Here is a 22,270-nt window from a genome sequence, read left to right on the forward strand (position 1 = left end):
ATTTTCTGACCTGAAACAACAGAACTCTGAGTCCTCAGTGTCCACACCTCTGGTCCACAGACAAGAGCACTAACTGTGGCTGAAAGCAGGGAGACCTGAGGGCACAGAGAATGAGAAGCAGAGACAGAAATAAAAAGTAACGGTACCATCTGACATCTACACACCTGAGTTCAAACCCTGGTCTCCCACTGCCTGGGAGACCTCGAACACTCTCCCGGCCAGATAGGCAAGGTTTCCGTGAAAGAACCACCTCAAATTCTCATGGCTTAAAACAACAGTGCTTAACTTCTGCCCAGGATAATGCCGCTTGTGGATTGGCTGGGGGCCTGATTCTGCACCTCTGTCCTTGGGTGAGGACCTAGATGCACGGAGCAGCCACTCTCTGGAATGCTGCTGGTTTGAAGGAAAAATGCAACTCGTGGAGCATGTACTGGCTCTTCAAGCTCTCCCCAGGAACGACACCCATCACTTCTGCTCATGTTTCACTGGCCAAGGCCAAGTGGTGTGGTCACACCTAACATCAGTGGGTGAGGAAGAGCAGTCCTCACCTGTCCCAAAAGAGAGCTATAACATTTGCGAACAGCCCTGATGACTACCATAAGCACTCAAACTCCCTGAGCCTCAGTGTCTTCAGCTACAACAAGCGGTCAGTGAGGCTCACTTCATAGAATGTTTTGTGGGGATTTTAAATGAGACAGCACCAGGTTGGATAAATCATAGTTCATAGTAGTCATAATTGCTTTGGGGGGGGGGTATGTCAACCATGGATAGAATGATCTAGTCAGCAGGAAATGGAGATACTAGCCAAAGAATGCAGACCTCAAATTCTACTATTAGCAGCCACAGAAAAGCAGCAGAGCTTCCCCCATGCTACTGAGGCCAGTTAGTTTTGATGTGAAGACTATAATCTGACAAATTCAGAAAAATCACTCCTGCTCTAAGTTTCCATATTCTTTTTAGTCCTTTCTCTTATTTTCAGGTTCAGTGTTCATTTAATCAACAAATATTTGTTAAGTGTTTGTGTGCTGGGCACTGTTATGTCCTAAGTGATGAACAAATCACAGTTTTCTACAAAAGAACTCCAATCTATGCAGAAAGAATCACAATTCATGGCCCTTTAACTGCTCCCTACACCATCACCATCTCTCACTACTGAAAAAGAGAGAGAGAGAAAGAGAAAGAAAGGCAAGTCATTGAAATAAGAAAATGTAGACAAATTTGAAAAGCTTATCATCATTCCTTCCAAGAGTACCCGACAGTCAAAAGCAAAGATGGAACTGTCTACTGTTCAGAAGGTCTGTCTCAGGCAAACTACATATTCTAGTTAAGTAGATGCTACATATTCTATTTCTTCTCATTTGTTTCAAATCAACTAAACTCCTAAAGATGGTGAGAGCATATCTTTCATATTGACCTAATGAGGACATATCAATCCCGTCAAAACAAAGGAGATACAAGTGTAACTGACAGTGCATGGTTAGCCAGCAATATACCCATGTCAAGAGAGAAGTGGATTAATTAGTCCAGTTTAAAATTTATTGAACATCTTTTAAATGTGACATTGTGCTTGGCAATGGGAATTCAAAGATGAATGTGGTTCAGGCTCTTAGAGCACTTTGCCAATCATACAGGAAACATACTTGTACCATGGTGTGATGATAAAGCAATGGGGGGTGCTTTGGTGGGACAGATAGAAAAGGAGAAAAGAGGGATATGATACTTAAAAGAGAAAAAAAAAGTCTCCTGAGAGAAGCAAGAGTTTCAAGGGTAGGCTGAATTTAGCCACATCAGTTGACAGGAGCTGGAACAGCATGCGTAAGGGATAGAGAGATTCAAAGACATGGAACCTAAGGATATGAGAATCCAAATATTACTGGAGCTTGGAGTACAAGAGTGGAAATGTCAAAGGGTGATTAGAAACTTAAGCAGAGAGCAAGTCAAGGGGCCTCTCACAGGTTAGAGAACTTGGACTTGATCTTCTAAATATTAGCCAGGCTAGGGAGCTTGGGCTTGAGTATATGAGGACAGAGAGCTGTCACCAAAGGTTTTTGAGCAAAGGGAGTGATATGTTTGCCTTTGTGACTTAGAGAGGTCCTTCTAGCAGTAATGAATGATGGATTTAAAGGGGGTAAGAATAAAGACTGGGAAAACAGGAAGATATTGAAATAGTTCGCACAAGAGATGATGAGGATCTGAAGTAGGGCAGTTACAATGGAGAGTCATAGAAGGGCAGGAATGAATAAGAAGGAAAACAGCCAAAGGGTACAGATGGAGAACAAGGAGGAGTCCCCAGATGACAGGGGCTTTTGGCCTGACAAGGGGTAGATGAGGAGCTACTGAGGTGGAGGATGCATTAAGAGGAGTAGAATTGGTATCTGAATTACCAGAACAACTATAAACACCATAAACATTCAGCTTACCACAGAAAGAAAAGCCATATTTCTGAAGATTCTGCCAGCAATTTTCATCAAAGTAAAATGCTACTGTTTGCTGCCAAGAAGAAATTTCATTATTAACTTTGAAATTGATATCTACAGCTGAAATACTGCATTTGCTTTTCCTCTGGTCTCCCTTACTCACATGTGTACAGACATACTAATTCAAGTAGTCAGATCTTCATTGTCTCCACGAATTAAATCCAGACATTGTTTGGTCTAATAAGAGTGGTTTACTGTATATCTGCATGAAATACTCTCCATCAGTTTCAAATTAATCCAGTCTACTTCAGAAGTCTCCCGTAAAACCACAGCCCCAGTGGTTTCAGTAGACCTTGAACTGGCAACCCCAACCTTTCCTCACTACGAGAAGAGCCCTCATCTTCCATCAATAAGAGTAAACAGGAGGACCCATCTGCTGTATACTGGCCTTACATAGCATCACATTTCTCTCAGCACTGCCAAGGACACACTCCAAAGTCACGGCTACAATTTCTGTTATGACTGGGTGGTAGTCATTAGTGCTGCCCACCAAATATTTCTGAATCTCCACCTTCTGGGCACGTGGTCAGATAACAATTCTTCAAAGTTAGGTGTGGACATATGACTCACTATGGCGAACAAAATGTGAGTGAAAGTAACATGTGTCATCACTGGCCCAAAGTTGAAGAGGCAGCCTGTGAGTCACCATAAGCCTTTCCCACTGCCACAATGATTGTGGAAGCAGAGACTGAGAGAAGGCAGCCATTAGCCTGATGCTGACTAACAATGTTCGGCGGAACTCCCTGAGACCCACATCAGACATTAAATAGTATGACTAAGAAACTTCCCTGGTGTTAAATAACTGAGATGTTTGGCGTTAGTTGTCACTGTAGCAAAAGCCAGCCCATGGATTTTTGACTTACTAATTGTCATGAAAACAACAAAGAAGTTGTCACTGTAGCAAAAGCCAGCCCATGGATTTTTGACTTACTAATTGTCATGAAAACAACAAAGAAAGAAAGTCAGAAAGACCAGCTCTTCATCCCACCTCAGCTCACCTTCATTCCACCATGCTTCATCAATGTTCTCTGGGAGGCAAAGCGAAAATCCACCACAAACACAGAGCAGACATCATTTCTTAATGGTTTTTACTTATACTTCCCTTCCAATACTTCCAATTATTGTCACTATACTTTATTTAATTTTACATTTGAATCATTTGGTTCTGTTATTCACTCATTTGTTCAACATTTATCGATTTACTGCTCTGTAGAAGGCATTCTACTAAATACAATGGAGCAGCAGCTGTCAAAAGTTTTAGTCTCAAGTTTACACACTTAAAAATTAAGAGTATTTGTTCATCTGGGGTAGGTCTATCAATATTTACCATATGGGAATTAAAACTAACGTTTTAGAAATATTTATTAATTTAAAATTACACCATAAACCGATTGTATGTTTATATAAGTAATATATTTTATTAAAAATAACTATATTTTCCAAAGCAAAAAAAAAATTGGCAAAAAGAACAGCATTGTTTCACATTCTTACAAATCTTTTTAATGTATGGATTAATGAAATACATCTGGATTCTCATGTCTGCTTCTGTGTTCACTCTGCTGAGATATGTTATTTTGGTTGAAAGATCTGAAGAAAATCCTGACCCTCTGAAAGGGTCTCAGGGATACCTAGGGCTCTCCAGTCCCCACTTTGAGAACCAGTACTATCATGCAAAGGTCAGAACAATTTTCTTGTAAAGTGGCAGATAATAAATATTTTAGGCTTTGTGGGCCACAAATCTCTATTGCGACTACACACTACCACCACAGCATAAAAGCATCCATAGCCAATATACAAACTAATGAGCTTGGCTGTGTTCCAATAAAACTTTATTTACAAAACAAGGCAGCAAGTCAGATATGGCCCATGGGCCTTGGTTTGTCCATCCCTGTGACAGAAGATACCCAAACAAATTAGACTTGGGTCCCTCCCTTAAAAAAATGTATAGCTAACAGAGGTAGTAAGTACCCACACACTATTAACACAAAACAGAATGAGATACATGTGAAAAATCTCAAAAAAAAAAAAAAAGATGCTTTCAGAGTTGAAGGTCACTAGAGAGTACCTCAGATTGGGAAGGTTTCAAGGAGAATGAGGGCACTGAAGGATGGGCTGAATTTTGACAGAAAGTTTCAAGAGGAAGGAGAGCATTCCAAGTAGAGAGAATGTTCAGGCCAAAGACACTAATGGAGGGAAGCACACAGCAAAGTCAAGTAACAGTAAGTAGCTCCTGATATGTAGTGAAGATAACAGGAAACACAGTAGTATGAAATGCTGCTTACTCAAATTTAGGTCACTAGACAATGGGCCTTGAATGCCGGGCCCAGTGGTTTGGATATTGTTTGAGATGCACTGAGGTGCCCCTGACCATTTCCACCAGGGGGGTAACTTACCAGCTAGGTACAACTCAATTAACTGGAAGATAAAGTGCAAGATGTGTTTGTATGTGCCCAACTATAAGCAGTGACCTCAGATGACAGGCTGTTGGATTAGACTAAGCAAGAGGAAGAAAGGACCGGACTAAAAACAATGACAGGAAGATCAGAAAGGAGACAGAGGCATGCAACATTACAGACGTAACATCTAACAGATTTAGTGGTTCACTGAAGATAGAGGGGAAGAGAGAGTGCATAATCAAAGACGATTCTAAGGTTCCGAGTCTGAAAGAAGGGAGAAAGATGGTAAGGGACAGGAAGGTCAGGAAAGGGGACAGATTCGGTGATCAGAGGAAGAGCTCAATTATGAACATAGTCCACATATTACCATATTGCCAAGCACAAGTTTGAATGCTCACAAATCCCAAACTCCCCTTGGTGGGAAAAAAATGCATTTTATAATGCCAGCACATTGTCAAAATTTTTCCAAATCTGTGCCTCTTGAAATCTCTTCCAAGTCCCCAGTACTCTGAAATATAACAGAATTTCTAAGTTTTTATTCTTCCTCCACTTTGATTCTATTTATAGGCTTCTAGAGTCAGCATATACTTTAGCTCATTGTAAATACAATACTAGATATCAATGAAATAACCAATGAGATCTCTTTCAGAAACTCGGATAAACAGTTAACTAGCTCTCATTGCTTTTGTTTTTTAAGTGGTTAGAACTATCTCTATTTGAAGAATGTTGTAACTCATTCTTGGATACCACCTAAGTTTTCTCAATGTCTTATGTTAACGAAAAAGTCTGATGGCTGATGTCAAGTTGCTGAAAGATTTTATTTCTTACAATCTCTTGAAAAGTTATAGTGAGGGAATTTTGAAAACTATACTTAAATTTCCTTTTGCCTTTTAAAGGGCAAAAACATATGTGAGAGTGACACAATAAATGACCCAACTAAGACTCCCAGTCAAGAACAGACCCACATCTTAAACCCGCTGTAGAAAGGAACAGAGGGATGGAAAGTGAAGTGCCTGGAATCAAGATAAAAATGCTCTACGTTTACAAGTTGCCTAAGGAAACCTGTGATGTAGTAGTTATTCTGCACCCAAAAAATAGGTTTAGATGGATCCAACAAAATACCGTGAGAATGTGATGACAAAGCAGAGAATCTAAGAGTCCTGACCCATGATAAATCGTCTAAAAATCTCCTAGTGAACTCTATGTCCAAAGATGGCTACAGCACGCATGACAGGGACAGAAATGTGCAGTCGTGCTCCTGTAAATCCCCTCACCTTTCTCCATGAATGCTTTCTGATTAGCTCCCTTGTTGCAAGCTCAAAACCTGAGGCATCCTGGATTCCTTCCTCTTCCTCCCCTAACATTCAAACAGTTGCCAAGTCCTACAGATGCCATCCCTAACATTTCTTGCACGATCCCCTCCTTCCCATTCCCACAGTCACAATCTGAGCCCAGATCCTCGCTCTCTCCATCTGGTCTACTGCGATCCCTTCCTGACTCCCCCCCTACCTCAAGTGCTTCCCATTCTATTCCATTCAAATAACCGCTGGCAGATTAATTTCCTTAACACACGGCTCTGACCAATCTACCTGAATGCTAAAAAACTGCTCACAGACCTTCCACAAAATGGCTCAATTATGTTGCCACCTTAACACCCACATGGTCTGTTCTCCTGCCCTCTCTGCTAATTAAATGTGCCCACTTACTCACAAAAACTCTTCTTTGTGTTTTCTCAACAACTTTGCTTTTCTACTTCTCTCTTGGCCTAGCACCACTTTTCAATGTCTCATTCTGCTTTTCCTACAACCTCCATTTGTAGACGTACAACCCAACCTTTAAGGTTCAGTGAAGTGATCTCGCAGAAAACCCGCTGGTGGTTGCTGGAGGTAGAGTAGGGCTGGGAGTGGGCAAAATGGGTGAAGGAGGTCAAAAGGTTCAAACTTCTAGTTATAAAATAAATAAGTCATGGGGATGTCAAGTACAGTGATGACTACAGTTAATAATACCTTACTGCATATTTGAAAGTTGCTAAGAGAGGATCTTAAAAGTACTCATCCCAAGAAAAAGAATGTTTAACTATGTGTGCTGACGGCTGTTAACGAGACTTATAGTGGTGATTGTTCTGCAATATATACATATATTGAATCATTATGTTGTATACCTGAAACTAATAAAATGTTCTACGTCATTTATCCCTCAGTTTAAAAAAAAAAGTGAAAGTCTATCTCTAAGAAAAAAAATTTTTTTCCCAATTCTCTTTCTATGCTCCACTATTCAGTTTTCTGAGAGGCATTTGCAGAGAATATAGTACATGTGTCTGTGTTACACACTGTAGATAGACAGATCTGCCTTTACAGTCTTCTGGGGGTAGTTACCATTGTCTCTCTCAAATCATTGCTACCTTTGAATTTCCCTCATCTCCTTCTTTCCATTGGACTGTGGAACTAGAAGAGTAACAGCTCAGTGAACAGTTGTTGACCTGAGTTTGTTAAAGTGAACTCTCTGGGTTCACCACTTTCCTAAAGAAGTTTTGGAACTTTTTAAGAAAACTCTAAAGCCCAAGATAATTACAATTTTTATTTAGTCAGTAAACTTTCTAACAGATGAAAGGCTTCAAACTGCTTAATTCCACAAATGCCCAAAAAGAATTTTTTAAAGTTTCTCTTAAAAAAGCAAAAAAAGTCCCACTTACAATTCAATTCTTTAAAGTCTAATGTTCACTGTGTAATCTGGTTGCAGGATGACACTAGAATCTACAGTTATGCCACTGTGGTTTCATTAAAAAAAAAAAAAAGTATGATCTAATATTAATACTTAAGGATAGTGATAACATCAAATACCGGGTAAGACCCTACAAAACAAAACACTGAACATGACCAGGAGGTCCTTGCCTGGTAGAGTAACAAACCAGACAGACAGACATAACACACAGCAAAAGGAAGACAGAGGCCGGAATGTGCCAAAGATGGCAGGAAAAAACCCTGCGCCCCAATTTCTTCTTTTAAGTTCAGACCTAAGAGTCTGAAGCAGCTGCTCTTGACTGCCAATAACTGCAAAAGCACACAAGTGTTTTCGAAGGGCCCAGAAGATGCCAGTTGTTAGAGGTCACACTGAATTTAAAGATAAGTGTGCCCAGTGAATAGCCACTCTGGATCTTCTGAGATACAGTACGTCCCTATGCTCTAGTAATGGCAAAGCATTTAGGTGGGTATTAACGTGTCCGGAAAAGGAGAGGTGAAAGCTTCTCTTTTGTTCTCAGTAGCCCAGGCTGGTTTCAGACCCGCCAGTAAGATCTGTAAGAGGAAATCATTTTTGGTTTTGTGCCAACTTCTAATTCAATACTTTGGCAGCATTTGAAATGGATAAGAGCTGTAAACTTGTATCTGCCTCAGGTGACAACGAAGATAAGACACACACAATGTAAAAATGATGAGAGCTGACTCCCCAAAAGCAACCTGAAATGTAGCTTTTGAAAAAAGGTAGTTACTTCAAGTTACACAAAGCCTGAAAATATCTTGCTAAGAAAACTGAAAGATTAAATTAATGGAATCTTGTTTAGAAACCTGTTCTTTGGCTGCTATTTTTGATAGTGTTTGTGAAAGATAATTCCACATCATTAGAACAAACTAATAACCAAATTCATCAGATCTGGATGAGCAGAACTACGGGTAAACAGTTTTTGCAGGCATACACTATTTACTTCTGGTTCATAGTTTACTATGGCCAAGATGGGCCCTGGTGAAAACTGGGCTGTTGGTTGCTTTAAGTGAAATGATGGAGTATCAAGGATTGATCAATGTTTACTAAACAACTCCCATGTTTCAAGTACACACTGCGCTGGAGGACACACAAAAGCATGACTCAAGCCCCCTGCCCCAAAGGACTTTTTTTACATAGTTGAAACAAAAAATACAAATAATGAAACACCAGAGGACAACATAAAACAATACACTACAAATCTTCCAATTGTGAGACACAGATAAGAGGAGCTATGGAATTTTAAGATCTTCTGTGTCTATGAGAACCACTTCATAAAGGAGATGAACTTCATTCAGACTCTGCTAAATAGTTTTGGAGAGGCATACTTGAAAAGGCATTCCTGGAAAGGCAAAGGAAATCAACATGTAAGTAAAACTGACCGTGACATAAGCCAGAAGAAAAAGGACAAGCTGATTAGACAAGAGGTTCATACTGAGAAGACATGAAAATGAAAGTTGCTTAGGTAGGTAGAACCAGCAGGATTTAATATCACTTTGCACATCTTCATTACTTATTACAGATCTTCCTCAACTTACAATGGGGTATATCCTGATAAACCCATCATAAATGGAAAATATGGTAAGTCAAAGCGCATGTACTACACCCAAACTACTGAACACCATGCTTAGCCTAGCCTACCTTAAATGCACTTAGAACACTTACACTAGCCTACGGTTGGACAAAATCATCTAACACAAAGCCTCTTTTTAGTAAAATGGTGACTATCATATAATTTATTGCACACTGTACTGGAAGTAAAAAAAACAGAATGGTTTATGGGTACAGAATGGTTATAAGTGGGTTGGTTGTTTACCTCTTGATTGCGCGGCTGAAAGTGGCTGTGGCTCATTGCCACTGACCAGCATCATGAAAGAATATCGTGCCACATATCACCAGCCAGGGGAAAGATCTAAATTCAAAATTCCAAATACAGTTTCTCCTAAATGTGTATTGCTTTCACACCATCATAAAGTAGAAAAATGGTAAGTGGAACCATCGTTAAGTTGCAGACCATCTATATGTGTATATTAAATTCATTGAATTGATGTGGTAGGTAATAGGGAGCCCTGGGAGGGTGATTGAGATTACAAATCAAAGCTGTTTATTTAAGGAGAGAATATATCATATAAATAGACAATAAGAATCCTCTCTCATAACTAAAATGTGTTTTCTTAGAAGGATTGGCCCAGGGTGTGGTCTAAGGTTGATTTCATACTGGTTGGCGTATTTCCATCATTGACAAACTGAACATTTTGGTCAATTTCCTTGATGCTTTACCCACGTAATATTTCAATGGCTAGATGCCTGACATGGTTTCAGAGCATAAAAATGGCTACCGTTTCTTGAGCAATTCCTATAAGCACTTGCTATTAATAATAATGTTGGATTTATCGAGTGCTGTGAAATATGATAAACACTTTACATATTTCTAATTTAATTCTCACAACAATCCTATGTTGGTAAGATTAACCCAGTTTTATGGTTGAGAAACCCAAATTTACGGTAGAGAAGTAACTTGCCCAAAGTCAGGAAGCCAGCAAGGATTCAAACCCAATTCTGCCTGACTCCAAACCCCAATGACTAAACTTCATACCTGAATTTACTTTTCCCCAAGAGGCATCACTGAAAAAAAAAATTTATTTAAAGGAATGAATGCATTATACTTGTGGAGAAAATCATATGAGTGTTAGAGCATCAACAGTAGAGTCAGTGCATCTTTTTGGCAATATAATTATGTGAATTTCCTATATTTAAGTACAATGAGATATTACTCATGAAACTGCCGTATCAGAAGTTGAACACCTGCCCCAGACACTTGGAATCTGTGTGATTTGGGCAAGTTCCTTAGCCTTTCTAAGGCCCGTGTCTTCATCTATAAAATATGGATAACAATAGCCACTTCACAGGATTGCTCAGAAAATTAAACGGTATCACACAAAGTACTTAGCTCAGGGTTTATTACTGAAAAGTGATAAGTTAATGTTTGCAACCTTTATTTTTATTTGAGAAAAATCAAGCTTCTCAGACCTACTATGTAGTAGAAATCATTACAAAGTTATGAGTTCAATAAAGGTCCCTTCACCCCATTATTCCATCACCAAATGCCTACTTTTCCTTTAAGGCTTAGCCCTAAAATCATCTCCTCCAAAAGCCTCTTCTACCACCACAACTCCTGGGCCAAGCAAATGTTCTGATAATCTTAAGTGTGTATATGCGATTTTCAGTCATTTCACTTAGCATTTTGTACAATTTTGCCCATTGTGTCCTGCCTCCTTCATTAGAAAGGCAGTCCCCTGAGGACAGGGACTCACTTACTTATCTCTAAACATCCCCTGCCTAGCATGGTGCCTAATACGCAGTAGAGTGAAGCACGTACATTTCCATCTCTATGGGACACAGAAATTATTAAAATAGATTCTAAAAACATGAAATTTATTCCAAGAATGCTCATGATAAATTAGTAAAAAGCATAAATCAATGGATTCATTATAAGAAAAGTGATAAGAAACAGTTAAAAGCCTAATGATGTCACTATGGATGGGCTTCTTGACAACTAAAAGAAATTTATATCACACATAATCAAATTTGGAAAAAATCCATGTAGTTTTCTGTACATGTTCTTTTCTTTTTTGGTTTTAGGTATAAAAAATCCTGTCTCTTTAACAAGAGATTAAAAAAAAAAAGAAGAAGAAGATTCTATCTTACATCCATGGCACCTACTGCCTTTCTTACCCATAAAGGGAATTTGGATTTTTTTTTTTTCTTAGACCATGAACCCAGTAGGTTCTTCCTCTTACCCACCACTTGAAAGCTTTCGATCAGAGATCTCATCCCAAGTGATCTTCCTCACAATCCTCTGAAGGAAGAAGGCCTGGCATCATGACCCCCCATCCCCATCAAGAAACCAAGGCTCCAAGCAGCATTCTATGAAGGGAGCACTACCTGTGCCAGGCCTCACCCTGAGCCTGGAACTCTTTCCACTGCCTTACAAGGCACTCAGCTTGAATTCAGGATGGCAGATCACCCAGAGAATACATTATTACTGTACTCTCTGGTGGTAGAAGGAATAACTCAGTAATTGTAGGAATCTGTAAGGCTTATCCTTTCAGATATTCTTGAGGATGCCCTCTTCTCAGTGACTGTGAGCCCAACCTTAATGCCCCCCCACTCCCCACCATCGCCACCATCCTTGCCCTCCCCAGCCATGGACTTACTTAGCCATCCCACGCTGGGAGTGCGCCGCACTCGGGGGTCATCGTCCAAGGTGCGGGTTGCTAGGCAGGGCACTGAGTTCTCAAGCGGGCTGCGGGCTTTAGTGTCAGAAGCAGAAGACAGGAGGAGGAGGACACATGAGCAGCCACAGCAAGGATGAGGATGGAAGCATTAATTAAGAAGAAAAAAATACTAAAGCAAATCACACAAGCGAGTTAAAGAACAATGACATATTACATTGACACACATACCCCCTCCCGTGACCCTTAGATGGAACAAATCCCAACACAGAATGCAAAGGCTTTGAAAAAAGTACATTCAATCATTATAGTTCCCCAAGTACCAGTGAATGATCCGCCCTGCAGTTCTAATACACAAAACATGGATTGTATCCAGAAGAAAGATTTACATAACAAACACTAATCTTAAGATGTAAGATCAAGACTTGTTAATAATTTTGCACCACATAAGCACACACAGAGGGAAGCTACACACAGTTTTGTAAAGCACAGGGGGTAGGGGGTCATATTAGTAAGGAGCTTTCTTATGATCTACCCTACAGACCCCTCCACGGATCTTGTACAGAAATGCAGAAAGCAACATTTCATACTTTCACTTCTAAAATATTTTCCTTGATGAACATAGAAGTGGTTTTCAATTTCCTTTGCCTCTGTTTTTCAGCCTTTCAGAAATATGAGACCGGGATATAGGTGAATCAACACCTTAATATGAACCCACTCAGAAATGCATGTTAGTCCTCAATTTCTGGTGACCTTTAATACTTATTTTACTATAATTTTAACATTCAGTGCACCCATGCCAAATCTTAGACCAAATCAAAGATTAATGATGCAAGCAAAATGCATGGTATGGTTTCTCTAGATATTTTTCATCAACTGAAGAGCACCATGAACTTCTACCTCACGATAATTTCATTTGGGCTTCATGTCATCTATTCTGCTATTCTCATCAAATACCTCAGTCCAAGGCTACTAAGAAATAGGCAGCATAACTGTCCTTCAAGGAACAATGAGATGGGAAATATCTAACCATCAGACTACATACAATTTAAGACAGTTTTAATATGAGAGTCAGTAAATAATCAAGGCAACAAAGCATATCCAACCAAAAGCAAAGTTTAGATAATCTGTTCACACAAGTGTGCAAATAACAGGGCAGACAAATGGTCTTTCTAAGGCTATTGGTGACTTGGGAGGTCAAGTTTTGAATGGAATCATTTACAAATTAATGTAAGTTTATGGCCAAATTTGGGCATTCGGCACATTATAAAATCTAGAAACATTTTTGTCAATTTGTCTGTCTGTGTTTAAAAGCTGTAAATAAAGCCAGGACTTGTGAGCAGGCCATCTGTGCCAGCACCTGTTTGAGGCAAATCTGATGTCTTCTCTTTGCAATCTGAATTTTTAATTGTTTCCCATAACTGAACTTCTTTGCAAGTTTTTATTGCACTAAGAAAAATGAAAAAAGGGAAATGAATCAGTTGAGATAATTCCAAAATTGCTTTTGTCAAGAAGGAGGGAATTAGAAACATATATTACCACACTGACCAAGTCTCACCTCCTATTCCTGTTGACACCTGAGTGATCTGCTTCAAGGGCCAATATTCCAGCCGACTTAGCGAACTAAAGGAAATGAGAGATGGGGGACAACTACAGCCATTTACCCAGGCCTGAGCAAGGACCGACTGAAATTCCAGGTCAACAGAATGACAGAGGTTAGGAGTGCAAAGGAAACTCACAAGAACGTTCACATACTTCAGCTTCTGAGCAGTGTGAAGCCACCCAACTTTTATCACTGCTACCAGGGCTCGCCCCTCAGGTGAGTACAAGAGGGAGGCAGCTGCTCTGAAACTCAGGTGCTGATAACTAACTTTCCCCAACGGCTTCTCTCTCCTCGACTCCTCCCAAGACGTCAGTGTGTTATTTGTGGGAAGCCAAAGCTGGACACTCCTTTTTGCATATACAGCCTCCACTGACGCTGAGCAGCACCATCAAGGGGACCGTGGAATGGAGCCTGGCACACACCAGCAAAGAACCTGGCTCCAAAGACAGGCATGAAAAATGAAACTGCCCATAGAGACTTGGCACCTGTGTTTTAGCAAAGCTGATTGGAGCCATCTGGCTGCTTACTCTCATGAAAACTGGGAGGCTCACAGCATCCATTACTTATGTTGGCAAATTCCAACATTTTGATTTGTTGGACCCTCTGTGTACTTCTGTGCAGGAAGAGATACAAACTCCATAACCCTTTCATGTTGCGTTTTTTTCTCTTCACAAATTTACTTCAAAGATACAATTTTGAAAAGTCGTTCCCAAAGCTGGAGCTGAACTTTCTATAATTATACCACGATAATGACATATTATGTACGCCTTTCCCAGATAATGCTTTCATTGTACCTCTTCTACGCTAAAGCTTCAAAATAAACAGCTTAGCTTTGCTATTATCTTACATATTCTCTTCTAAATCATTTTTGCCTGACTCCAGGCATAAACAAGGTAGAAATTGGTTTATATTACTGTGACTCGATGAGGAAAGATCTAAAGATCTATAGCTCTACAGATTTCAGAGTGATGGTTTCCAATATCTACACTGTAGAAAAAGGTGTGGTAAGGAGATTTAATGATTCATGTTACCCTTGAGATCAACTTGTCCAAAACCATCAATCCTAATCTGTTCAAGTGAGGGTGTCCCTAGTTGAATCATGCAAATAAACCAAAAAAAAAAAAAAATCTTTCCAGCAAAATGCATTTTTAACAATCCTATTAAGAAAAAAATAAACTTTACTCATGTTAAAGTTTTAGCACTCTTTTAGGATTGCAATGTTGTATATTCAAATAGTCATCCTGAAACTAATATTACACTGTATGTTAACTGGAATTTGAACAAAAAAATTTTAAAAAGTAGTCATTGAGTATGTATTATGCATTCCACAGTTATTTAGCCAAAAAGTTTAACCCAAGAGTATAGCTGCATTTCCCCTGTATACACATGAAATATGTTGCCTAGCAATCTCCATTTGGAAAGCCAATGAAGACATCCAACTGCCATGTTTGGAGTGTATTCCTGCCTAGACATAGATTGACTTCCAGACCCCTTCAACATCACATGATTACACAAAGTAAAAGACCTGGACTCAACTGATGTGTGGGAAATAAACTATGGTTGAGGAAGCTCATTATCATTTGTAGTTTAATTAGCATATTGTTATTAAGCACACTAGGTTCCTCCATCTTTTTGTGCTTCGGCAAATTATTTTATATTTCTGAGCTCAGGTTTTTTATATGCAAATGGACATGATATATACATTAGAAACAACATGTATCTAGAAATAACATGGAGGACAATGCCAGGTGTATAATAAGTGCTCAACTAATAGGAGATACTATTGCTGCTACTACAATCACTGATGGAATGACGTTTCCTTTGCTCAGCGTCCTGAAGGGTGTTGGAAAACATCAAAGATAGAAACTGTGGCTTAATTTAATTCAACTTTAAATTCAAAATGTGATTTTCTAGATATCAGGTTCATAAAGCTGAACAGATCTCCTTTTTGCCCTTTGTTATTTGTACCAAAACTAGGCTTGAGTAGATGGGGCATGCTTAATCATTCTTGGCAGACATTAATTTTATTCCCTCTTTTTCCTTCTCGGAAGACAAGGTAAGGAGTCCATGGTGCTCGCATCTCCTCTTCACCTTCCCTCCTTTAACATTTTCCTGTCCTTCCCTCTACTCTTTTCTCGTCTTTTGTAAAAATAAGGGCAGGATGTGGTCCCAGATCTACACCTACTCTATCAGCTCTTAGGCAAAGATGAGGCTGGGCAAAACAAGACTTTGCAAAGGCGTTTCGATCAAGGATCTCTGGGAAGACAATTACCCAGGGGTGGCAGCAGCAAATCAGTTAAGGGCCCCTTAAGTACATCGCTTTTCCATATGTGGTAGGGTATGACACAGAGAATCATTCCATTCCTTTACTCCATCAGAGACCCTGGCAGTGGACTGACAACTAGTAAAATTTAAAAATACGTTGATTTCCTGATAACATCCTGCTATACATATATTATTTATTAATAGCTAATAACTGTCATTGCTCAGACAAATTGATCAATCTTTATATCCTAATTGAAAATATTATACAGCCCACAAATGATACCTCATTATGTATTATTTGGCATCTCTAAAATTGATAATGAAAGTAGCACTGTTTTAAAAATAAAACTCCAAGAATGTTTTCATTTATGGAGTAGTAGGAGAAAAAAATTGAGGGGCACGGAAAAATAGCAATACAAAATAATGGTGGTGAATTGAGTCTCTGTCCTTGGTTTTAAATGTGAAAGCCATTAAATCTGCTCGTTTAAGTACTTCTGAATAGCCATTCCTTATAGTGGTATCTCACATTATGCTTCTTAAATACTTTTCACAAAAATATCTCATCTACTCTTGGTCGTATAATTAGAATAAGACATTATTACCTTTATTTACAGATATAAAAAAAATGAGGTTCAAGGATATTATGTAAATTGTTCAAAATCTTACTGCTACTAAGTATTAGTCCAGGACTAGCATGAAGCCTTTAGAAAAGACGGCACCATGTCTCCAAGAAGAATATTATAAAGTAGGCCTTTAATGTCAAAAACGAAATACTCACTTGTGTTATATCTCTTAAGCCTGACTCTTCATTGCCATAAACAGCAGAACAGACTAACAAATACTTGGGTGAAAAAGACTCTTCGGGGAAAAAAAAAAGTGTTATTGTTTATTTAAAGATCTGAACATCAAATAAATAAATAAAATCTTTAAAAAAAAGATCTGAACATTATAAATCTGGAAGATCAGTCACCTGCCTAGGGAACAGAAAGGAAATAAGAGTGGTATCTGATAGATAAATTAGAAATACTACTATTATTAAGTTACTATTTTTAAGGAATGAGGCACTTTTCTAGAAACTTCCCATGGATTGGCTCATTTAATCTGAGGCTGTGAAGAGTATGATCATTCACTGGGTTCTGGCCAGGACATTCATCTGTGCTGTGCAAATGAATGCAGAATTAGAGCCCTGAACAAAACAGATGGATGTGTGCTGTTGGATTTGGGAGAGAGCTGACTGTATGCAGAAAGGCACCTGGGAAGAGGACTCTCATTTTAAGGTGATGTGAGCCTGAGAAACAAAACATTGACTGACCCATCTCAGAACTGGAGAAACATGATGGCCTGCTTCAGGGGAACAGAACCTCTGAGGGAAGTTAGAGAAGTACCTGCCTTACCCATTGTTTCCGGGACCAGGTCTGAATTCAAGGATACAGGGAAGGGGGAGCTACAAAGTTGAACAACCCTGCCAGAAACAATTGGGGTAAACCAGAATTCAAAACCCAGACAAAAAGCAAAGCATTTCCAAAGGGACTGAGAAAGCTGCCAAACCTGGCGGTGGTCCCAGCCAGATGGACTGTGTGCCAGTATCCAGGCAGCTCGATCTAACATCCAAACCAAATAGCTTGACTACGCCTAATCTCAAATCAGATCCAACGCAACTAGCTAATCCCACTTACATTTCAATGGGGCTGAGAATTACTATTAACAAAAAAATTGATTTCTTTCCATTGTTTGTTCTGTGTTGCTAACCACAGTCTCTATTACTGTAGGTAACAGCACTAGAGGACACTGTTTTAAAATATCTGAAGGTGTTGTGTGTGACTGTCAGAAGAAGCTAGCAAGGAAGCAGCATCCAGCCTGGTAGGTAACAAGGAAAAATAAGAGATGGCAACAAGTGGTGGGAGCAAGTAGATCACATTTCTCATATCTGACAGGGGGAAAAAAAAACCGAAGATAAAACCCAGGGGCTCAATCAGGAACAAGCCTTTGATCCCCATCAATAGAGAAGAGGCCACAGTGCAACCAGGAAAAAAACATGGAGGAAGCACTGTGAGGCCCACGGGCCAGCCACCCTGGCTCTGCAGCAGCCACCTTGTCCCACTCCTCACCTACTGCTGAAGCAGCTTTAGTAAGTCTCGGATTCTCAGCGTGGTTTGGGGTTTCCCTGACAGCCATTTAGCAAAGAGTAAAATGAATGAGGAAGAAAGACTCTTCAAAAGGGGCCATGATGGGGCAGGGCTTCCTCCTCTCTCTTATCCCATTTGGTATTAGCTACCACTATCAGAGGGCAGAGGAAATAACTCAGTGCTATATCCATGAGTCTCTTCCCACATAATAAGCTGCAGAGCAAATACCACTCCAGAAACCACTCTTACTCAAAATGAGACTTTTTGCCCTTAATTGTGCTCTGTGGAGTGATTTGTTTGATTACTATGTGCCGGTCACCATTTTAAACATTTTACATATATTATCTCATTTAATTTTCATTATCTCTGTTTTATAGCCATGGAACTAAGTGCTAAATTACCTTTCTAGCTTTTTATTGAAAGAAAAAAAAACTAAAGAAAAATGGGGTCATGAAATCGGATTAGGAAAAAAATGAAATTCATAGTCTAGGTCTAATTGGATAACCAAAGTCACTTGAGTAAAGGGCATGGATATTTGCAGACAGTGGAGGGTAAGGGACAGATTTCCATGATAGTCTAGGGGTAAAAAAGTGAAGAAGCCAGAGGGGGAAAAGCAGGGACAAATTGATAATGGCACTGCCCAAATTTCCACAAAGGTGGTACAAGGTGAGTACTCAAACCAAGGTTCCTCGTTGTTCTTCCTCCTTGAATTGGGTCTCATTCACCCCTTATAAACGTAGACACTACATATCAAAAGTATCCATTTAAATGGTAAGTGATTCTTTAAAAAAATCAGATCATTCTACAAACCATGATTCTTTAAAAACAGTTATCAGGTAACTTTGTCATAAACATCTTACTAAATATTTTGAATACATACCAATTAAGTATAAACTTTACTTTTGCTTTCTTAATAAAGAGCAAATGAAACACATCTTCCTTGATTTTTAAATACTACCAAGGAATGTTCCTAGGCTTGTTAGTTATTCTTTCATAGTAAACTACAATAATAGAGATTATTTAAGTATCTCAAACCAATATATTAAGTAGAACTATATGAAATTGCTGACAGTAAACTTTATTTTACCTACAAAATGGCAATTTCATATGGCTCAAGCTAAAATAATAGTAAGAAAAAGAGTGGGTGAAGGAAAATCTAACACCAGAGGAAATGAAAACCTAACCCTAACTCCATAGAAATGCCTCAATTAATATATTGGGAAATTATAGCACTTGCCTAAAATTTAGTACCTGGCAGACATGTCCATCAGAACTCACAGATGTCTCAGACAAGTAGTAATTTCACAATAATTAACATCTTGGAAGCTAGCCTGATTCTTTCTTGATTTATTACGAATAAAAATGGCTTTCAGTTCTTTTTAAAAACACTAAATTATCTTGAACCCAAAGCTATATCGGGACCCTAAAAAATGAGTGTTAATCTTTAGCTATGGAGAGACAATGGTGAGCTGTTAATGAGTATGCTGCTAAATGTTTGAGAAAACCAGCTCTCCAGGGAAAAAGCATGTGTGTGTGTGTGTGTGTGTGTGTGTGTGTGTGTGTGTGTGTCTGTGTGTCTGTGTGTATGTGTGTCTGTGTGTGTGTATGTCTGTGTGTGTCTGTGTAGTAAATTTTACTGATATAAAGGACAGGCAGCACACATACAAGTAATAATAAAATATGTAATACTCTATTGTAAATTGCATATAGCCAGTTGATTCTCATGAATGCTTTTGTTAATTTTTACCAAACTCTTTTAGCAATAGCCAACTTATGGTTGCAACTGGCAACCAAACATAGTTGCAACATCCTTGTTGAACATCCATTATCATATATGCTAACAAGTAGGACAAAAGTGAAACAATGAAGACATGTCAGACCTCACTCATTCCTCAATCATGAGGGTGACTCCTTTGCTAAAACTGGGTAATAGTTTTTGAATACCAGCCAAGTATTTACAGGATTCTTTGTGCTCTTCACATTTTAAAAGCTGTTATGGATTGAATGTTTGTATCCTCCCAATATTCATATGTTGAAATCCTAACTCTCCCAGCCAATGTGATAGGAGGAGGTGGGGGCTTCGGGAGGAAATTAGGTCATGAGGATAGAGCCTTCATGAATGGGATTAATGCCCTTATGAAAAGAAAGAGAAGGAAGATGATGGATTTCCATCTGCCATGTGAAGATACAATGAAAAGACAACCATCTACAAGCCAGGAAGAGGGCCTTCACCAAGAACCAAATCTGTGGCACCTTGATCTTGGACCTCCCAGTCTCCAGAACTGTGAGAAATAAATGCTTGTTGTTTAAGCCCCCCAGTCTGTGGTAATTTATTAAGAGCTCAAACTGACTAGGCAATGGCCATAGACACTATGCACTTAAATTCAATCTGCACTATTAGCCTTTTCTCCATCACTTTCTAAAGCCTATAGACAAGTGACAAAACAATAAATCAAGCTCTGATTTGAATTTGCTGATTTCTATGCTGTGAATGCTACCACCACGGCTTATGTCAAGTTACCAAAATGAAGTCACTGAACAGAGTTGGGAAAAGGTGACTGCACACCATTTTGTAGTATTTCCACCATACATACACAACAGATGCTAACAACATGAAGAGTGTAAACTCCAGAACAATGCAATAAAATAAGTAGGAAATGATGAATTTTGAGTAATTACCTCTGTTTTTAATATCATTATTTAATGGTATGTGCACATAATTTAATTTTTAATGGAAGCTGTTTGAAACTGGCTTGCAAAGTTCCTGACTGGCTCTTGTGAGTAGATAGAAGTAGTTCCAGCATACCACTGGGAAATGAAAAAAATCCCAATTCCCAAGTTTCTCCATAAATTTCAGCTATTAATTGCACTGTAGCTATCATAACTAAAGAAAACAATGTCGATTTTCTCGCCTATAACATAAGACTAAAGTAACTCAAGTTTATCTAGATTTTACATGGGGATACCATGTTAGAAACTAGCTCCAACAATAACAGATATAAGATTCCCATTTATTAAAATAGTAGCCACAACCATATGATTCTTTGTTTTAGAAATTTATTCTAACAACATTTCATAGTTGTTAAAGATATCAGGTAATTAAACCCTAACATATAAAGGTAACTGTATAAACTTGCAAATAAGAAAAAGTGCTTTTAGAAAACCAAAAATTTGCCATCTAATAATTTATAATAATGTACCTTAGAGGCCCATTAAAGTCATTACCATGGAATCTCTCAAAGTCAAATCTTGCCTCTGGATATTTAAAAGGAGTTAGGTAACACAAAGGCCAATAATAACATGTTTAAAAAGGCCTAATCATATTCCACACTTGAGGGTGTAAGCTGATCAGCTGAAGAGCTAGACAGGAAGAACTGACTGAGCTCCCTATTTGCTTTCTACCCAGCATATATAACATTTCACAAGTGAAAGGTGAATGACAAAGGCAATTTCAACTTTGCTCTCAAGTACAAAGATCTACTGATAGAAAGAAGATTGAATGATGGATGATATCAACATATCAGTTGTATTCCACATCCAAATGCTTTCTCCTAAAACACAAAATACTGTCTCCAAGATCTATCTGTTCTTAATTTCTACTCTGCCTGCACTTCATGAAAAGGAAGCTCAGACTAGACTGGTGGAAGGCACCCTCATCCTGCCATATCCATTCCACTTCTCTTTGCAAATACAGCAATACTTGAAAACAATGCACTTTCTTGCTTCTTTAACAATAAGTACTAACTTCATGATAAAAAAAATTAATCTCCAAATCATGGAATTGCATTTAAATGAAGAAGAGGATAAGAAATAAAACATAAAAGACAAGACTTTTACTTTAGCTGCCATAATTTTAAAAACAGGGCTGCTTTTAAAATGAAGTATTTGTGACATCAGTTGTAACCCACTGTTCATCCCATAACATTTCCAGCCATTAAGCTCTTCAAAATTACAATTGAAAAAAGAAGCAAAAAAAATATACAAAAAATAACACATTTCCAGTCAGCAGCAATATGGCAGGTAATGTAGTAGGAATATTCTAAATTAGATTCTTCTTTTTGTGAATGTTTTTTATAAAGAGCACTTGTTTTACTTATTTATTTATAACTTGCTTTGCTCTTTAAAAAATTTATGGTAGCAGTTAAATCAACGTATAAGTCATTCAATAAAACTGAACTTTTCATTTGACTCTACTTAATGACTAGACACTCATTAGGAAACTACAATAATGGAATGGTTCAAAAATACACCAGAGAAAGTTTGCTAACAGTAAGTTCTCTTCCAGCCAACCATTAGCTTTAATATTAAGTCAGAAAACTCAATTTCCAGAAATGGAGTGGCTAAGTTAGAATTCAGTTTATACAATTCATTTAGTCCACCTTCCCCATGGCAAAATATTTTACGCTATTCT

General features: G+C 38.6%; 1 protein-coding gene across 7 annotated transcripts in view; it reads right to left on the reverse strand.

Annotated features, from left to right (window-relative positions):
* SLC4A4 (solute carrier family 4 member 4) overlaps positions 1–22,270 on the reverse strand; it is a 349,367-nt gene that overhangs the window by 168,233 nt on the left and 158,864 nt on the right. For 3 of the 7 annotated variants that reach the window (XM_045789287.2, XM_087864096.1, XM_045789302.2), the window contains one exon: positions 11,848–11,943. The exons of the other annotated variants lie outside the window; for them this stretch is intronic. In XM_045789287.2, the coding sequence (XP_045645243.2) occupies positions 11,848–11,943 (96 nt within the window). The remainder of the gene's footprint in view (positions 1–11,847; positions 11,944–22,270) is intronic. 7 annotated transcript variants of the gene reach the window in all.

This window comes from Ursus americanus, chromosome 8 (genome assembly GCF_024610735.1).
Source record: "Ursus americanus isolate L20-20 chromosome 8, mUrsAme1.1.p, whole genome shotgun sequence".
Classification (NCBI taxonomy): domain Eukaryota; kingdom Metazoa; phylum Chordata; class Mammalia; order Carnivora; family Ursidae; genus Ursus; species Ursus americanus.